The 5603-nt window shown below is 50.8% G+C and overlaps 1 protein-coding gene across 1 annotated transcript; it reads left to right on the top strand.

Moving 5' to 3' along the window:
* Positions 1–2688: 2688 nt before the first annotated feature.
* Positions 2689–5382, top strand: SLC25A37 (solute carrier family 25 (mitochondrial iron transporter), member 37; the record flags this gene model as incomplete). The annotated part of the gene is made up of 3 exons (XM_010192892.1): positions 2689–2917; positions 3707–3763; positions 4862–5382. Coding segments are annotated over 3 exons (807 nt in total), but the record flags the coding sequence as incomplete, so codon positions are not given.
* Positions 5383–5603: the final 221 nt, after the last annotated feature.

Here is a 5603-nt window from a genome sequence, read left to right as displayed (position 1 = left end):
GAAAGCATGCTGTGTTCAGGACAAAAAGGAAAGGCAAATTGCATCTGAGCTTATTTGTACAGCGGCGCGTCAAATCAGTGACCCTTTGCGAGAACAGGAGAAACCAGAGGCTTGATGCTTGTTGGTAAAACTATTCTCAATAGAAAATGACCCTGGGCTGGGACTGGCATCTGCAGAGCCAATGCAGGGAACTTGGTGAAGCCAAAGCTGTGACTTTTGGTGGTGCTGCTTGTGCCCGGGATGCTTGCGGTTGTCAGAGCGCCTTATGCAACGAGGATGAATCGAGGTAGGTGGAGAAGTGGTTTTTTTGGCTGGTTGACAGTGGGTGAGGCAGCTGGAGGAGCTTGCTGCCTTCAGATAGGGTGGCAAAGCCAGGGTGGTGAGGTCTGCATAGCTCATGGCAAATCCTCCTTGTTCACGCCACGATAAACTTATCCTGGGTGAAACAGAGCTCAACCTGCAGTCACACAGGGGATCGTGTTTTTGGTTACTGCCTGGGCTGTTTGTCCTGTTTTGTCCCTTTTCATGGGAGGTGCACGGACCTGGCATGGTGGTGATGCAAACTGAGGCATACATGGGTTAGGTGGGTCCAGCATTCGCTGTCTGCCCACACTGGGGTATGGTGTGAGCTTTTAAACCCCTCTGGAATGGCTCAGATGATGAACATTAAAAAAATAACCCCAAAATCGGTGTTTATCCACGCTCATGTGAGAGCAGCTGATTGGTAAGGGTGGAGATGCTCAGGGTCGGGTCCTGACAGCGCAGCACCACGCGCCTTGGTCCTGGCTGATAATTAATTGCTCTAGAGGAGCCCTTACCCCTAATTACCTTTCTAACGAGGTGATGCTGCTGCATGTTTAAAGGCTTCGAAGGCATCCCGGCAACAGAGCGGGGTGAGATCGAGATCTCCTGGGGTCAGAGCTGGAGTCTGAAGCAACACCTTCAAGTTCAAACTAGCAGAGCAAAATCCCAAAAGGCACAAAGCCCATCTGGATGCGCCCATCGGCGCTGGATGCTGCTGAGTCACGCTGACAGCAGCGGGAGTTTCTCCGGGGCATCCTAAAATCCAGCCCCTCCTGACGAGCATCCATGGGACGGGAAGGAGCAGGGACCCATGGAGGGGGTGCAGGACCCTTCTGCCAGCTCAGTGAGGGCTGAGAGCTTGATTTAAAACCTGCTTTTAAATTCTCATGTAGTTCAGGGCTGTTGTTACCTTTACAGGAGGATTTTTGCAGGCCTTTGGGTTTGTTTCCAGTGCTGTTTGTAGGCTACGATGCACTCAGTGCTCTGACATGGGAAGCTTTGCTCGAGGCCGCCGAATTCCCTGTTGTAGGGTGGTGCTGTGTCTGATGCTCAAGTCTGAAATTCGGGTAGTAGCTGCTGAACAAAGCCACTTTGCAAATGTAATTCATGTGTTATTTTTGTTTAGAGTATTTACTACAAATGCAATAATTCCTTTGGCTTAGCCTCACGTGGTGCTTTGCTGCTTTCATAGCCTGGTTTTGTTGTACTGGGTTAAATCCTGAATTCAGCTCTGATCTCTTCCTTGGTCTCAAATGTGAAAGTGCTCTTCCCTTTCCAGTAACTGGTGTGGTTTGGGGAATCAAGATCCGAAACCGAATCACTTCTGTTGGCTTAATCCTGCCTGAAAGCCCTGCTGAAGTCTTGCCTCCTGGGTAGTTACTGCAGAGAGCTGATGAGTTTGAAGAGCTGTGTCCTGATGAGGACCTATGGAGGTGGCATTGGTCTTGCTTTTTCATTAAGGTTCTCATTAAAAGAGCTTTTAATTTGATGGAGCCCATTGCGAGTTGCTAAACACTCATCTGCGGTGGCTGTGCCCTTTCCCAGACTCCTCCTGTGTTTGTGTTTTGGGGTGTGAGGCCACCACCAAAGGCTGTATCCCTTCAGGCCGGTTTCGGTGTGATGGTATGATGGTGTTGCAGACCGGCAGGACCTGTGACTGCCGATGCTCTGGTTTTGCTGGGTTTTACTGGGATGGCTCTAGAGGTTCAAGCTCTGCCGGCTTCTCTCCCGTTGCTGGTGAGAGGTGGTTGGGGTCTGCACACCCAAAACAGGTTGGCATCGTCGTGGCGAGGGCTTTGAGCATTGCTGGTGTGTCATAGCATCGGTCTGCAGAAGCCTGAAACAAGCTAGAAGCAGTAATTTTTCCCACAGTGCATAATTCAGTGATGGCAGGGAGTTTAACAGGGGGCCTGGAGGGGACACAGTCACTGACGGGGTCTCCTTTGTGTTGCTGTGCAGGATGAGGTGTCCTCTACCTTGCTGTCCTGTGGGGGTGTCACTGTGGGTACCCTGTTTTCTCAGCTTGCCCTTCTAGGAAACATTTCCCAATCGAGCAGGGTAATTTTGCAGCCAATGTCAAAAGCAGCTGAGCGACTGCGGGAGAAACAAGCCAGGACAGGGAGCTGGGGGCGTTGTGAGCGAGAGGCAATTAAAGCCCGAACTGTATTTCTTCACCCAGCTCTGCTTTAATTCCTTGCTCTTTCCATGCATAAACAGCAGCACTTCCCTGCGCTGAGCAGCCTGGTAATGTTTTGGTGTTGCAACGGAGTTAATCTCACCGGGGAATTAATTATTGACCCCTCTAATGAAGACTTATAGCTCTTTATGGCGTGTTGTGTTAAAGATGAGTAACTGAGGCCTCTCTCTCCGTGTGTTTTGTTGCAGACCAGGATGCAGAGCCTGCAGCCGGACCCCAAAGCCCAGTACAGGAGCGTGTACGAAGCTCTGAAGAAAATTGTCCTTACCGAGGGTTTCTGGAGGCCTTTACGTGGGATTAATGTCACCATGCTGGGGGCTGGCCCTGCCCACGCCATGTACTTCGCCTGCTATGAGAAAATGAAAAAGTCTCTAAGCGATACCATCCAGCACGGAGGGAACAGCCACTTGGCCAATGGTATTTTAGGGTTTTTCCATTAAAAACTTGCAATTAATGGTTTGTCCCTTGCTTCACACACTCAGCCTGGCATCCTTCACTGCTCTGCTCCTGAGTGATCGGCTGTGTTCAGGCTGCTGCTGTAAATACCCACACGGGAGATTTCTGCACTACTCTTTAAAGTCAAATTATTCTAGAGGTGTTCAGATGCAGCTCAGGCTAAATCACCTAAACCTGCTGAGCTTTGCAGTACAAGTTGGTCCAGATATCTCCCTTGGAGCTCCAGCACTGCATCCTCTGTATGCTCGCATGTTTTCTTAAAGATTTTGCTTCTACCAGGAAGGCTTTTGCTTTTAGGTCCAGCAACAACAGCAGAACCCCTCTAATTGAGCAGCTGGGTGGTAGTAAAGGGTTTGTGCAAAGGACATTTCTGGTCCTTGATGGCAGGAATCTGCCACTTGACTTAACACAGGGTGTATGCTATCCTTCTGGCTTGCTGCTTTTTGCTGGTAATACGCTTTGCCTTTCAAGTAGCTACAGGTTTTCAGCACCACTGGGAGAAGCGTTAATGAGAAATGACCCAAAGTCATTTGGGCAAGAGAGAATTTGAGATGGAGACCTACATCAAAGGCGAAGGTGTGGCGTGAGAGGCCGACTGCAGGATGGTTAATGGCTGGCTGGATGTTGGCAGGATCTGTGCAATTAGTGTTTAAAACGAGACAGAGTAAACTGACCAAAATGCCTAATGATGGGTGCGCTGAGCCAGTTCCGAGTATTTCTTTTTTTGAAGGATGCCTTTGTGCCTTGCAGGTATCGCTGGGAGCGTGGCCACGCTGCTGCACGACGCGGTGATGAATCCGGCTGAAGGTAACGAATGCCCTGGGCTTTGGGGAAGGGCTGCACCCCCTTACCTTGGGAAGGCACCCAGGGCACCCCATGCCATCTCAGCCCTTTGCTTTAGTGTCTCTGCCCAGCATTTAATGCGCTCAGACAGGGCAGTGTAAGGACATAAATTCTGCCTGGCCATTTTCCCTTGCTTGCAGAGTGTCTGTGTGGTGTGTCATGACTTTCCAGCAGAATTGGTTTCACTGTCACTACCTCGATGCTGTCACCACATCCTTACTGCAGGGCTTGTGGGGCTGCTGAAGCTTTGTGCTACCCAAACAAAACCAAGCTCATTTGTGGTGTTAGATGAGTGCAGCAGCCGGTGGGACCTCCCTGGGTAGAGTCTGGTGTGGAGGGGACTGACAGTGAAATGCAGCTAAAATGATGACAATTAACTGAATTGCTGGCTATTTGGTGTTAATGTATTGCACTTCTGAGTTGGCCCAAAGTCAGGTTTTTCCAAAGGAAAAAAAGTGTCCCTGGTGTTTAAAGTCCTTTAAATCATATCCTGATGAACTGAATTAATTGGTGTTCTGCTTAAGTGAATGGGAGTTGTTCCATTTCAGTACTGGGACTGTGGGTGAGGTCTGTTACCCTTCCCAAGTGATGCACAGTTACTTAAATACTTGATTACCTTCCTGCCCTTGTCCTCTTGGTGCATCAGTGTTTCCACACAGCGGCTCTGCATCCTCACAGATGCACCTGAGGGTCCTTACCAGTCCTAGTGCCCTTCTAGCTAGAAGTAAAAGTTCATTAATTAAGCTTGAGGAGAGGAATGCATTAGCCTGTGGAAGTGGAGCACTGTTGAACAAGGGCTGAGCTCTGATCTGCTTCTGTCTCTGGGTGTGTTGAGCTTTTTGGGAGGCACTGAGCGGGTTGGGGAAGAGTGTATTTCCTTGTACTTACTGGGTTTGTGTCATAGCGGCTTGGACTGGGAAGGGGAGGTTGGGTCTGGATGGCTGGGACCTGGAGCAGGGTTCACTCTGGATGTTGCGATGACCAAGAAGGATGTGTCTTGGCTAACAAGTCTTTATCTTCCTATGTCTGTGTTGCCCACCCTGCACCCATCACCTACACCAGTGGTGAAGCAACGGATGCAGATGTTCAACTCCCCCTACAAGTCCGTCCTGGCCTGCGTAAGGACAGTGCAGAAGACGGAGGGGTTCAGTGCCTTCTACCGCAGCTACACCACCCAGCTCACCATGAACGTCCCCTTCCAGGCCATTCACTTCATCACCTACGAATTCATGCAGGAGCAGATCAACCCGCGCCGCGAGTACAACCCCCGCTCCCACATCGTCTCCGGGGCCGTGGCAGGGGCCGTGGCCGCCGCCGCCACCACCCCCCTGGACGTCTGCAAAACCCTGCTCAACACCCAGGAGAATGTGGCCCTGAGCTCCGTCAACATCAGCGGGCACCTCTCGGGCATGGTGAACGCCTTCAAGACTGTCTATCAGCTGGGGGGCGTTTCGGGCTATTTCCGAGGGGTGCAGGCGCGGGTCATTTACCAGATGCCTTCGACGGCCATCGCCTGGTCCGTCTATGAGTTCTTCAAGTACTTTCTCACAAAGCACAAGCTGGAAAAAAGAACGTCCTTGTGAAAGATGCCTCGTCGAGGGCCAACGCAAACCTCCACGTCTCCACATGTGCCTGAGCAGCCGACGCCGGGGCTCTGCCCACCAAGGGTTTTTGGTGGATTCGCGGCTGGCGTCCGCTTTTCCCTCCCCGGGGAAGATTAAAGCAGCCCTCAGCCACGTGTTCCCTTCCTCGCTTCAACAGTGACATAGTTTATAAAGACTTAATATATATATTTAATAACTTT

The sequence above is a fragment of the Mesitornis unicolor genome, unplaced genomic scaffold (genome assembly GCF_000695765.1).
Source record: "Mesitornis unicolor isolate BGI_N332 unplaced genomic scaffold, ASM69576v1 scaffold19069, whole genome shotgun sequence".
NCBI lineage: Eukaryota > Metazoa > Chordata > Aves > Mesitornithiformes > Mesitornithidae > Mesitornis > Mesitornis unicolor.
The sequence above is the reverse complement of the archived record's forward strand: the minus strand, read 5'-3'. Positions and strand labels throughout refer to the sequence as shown.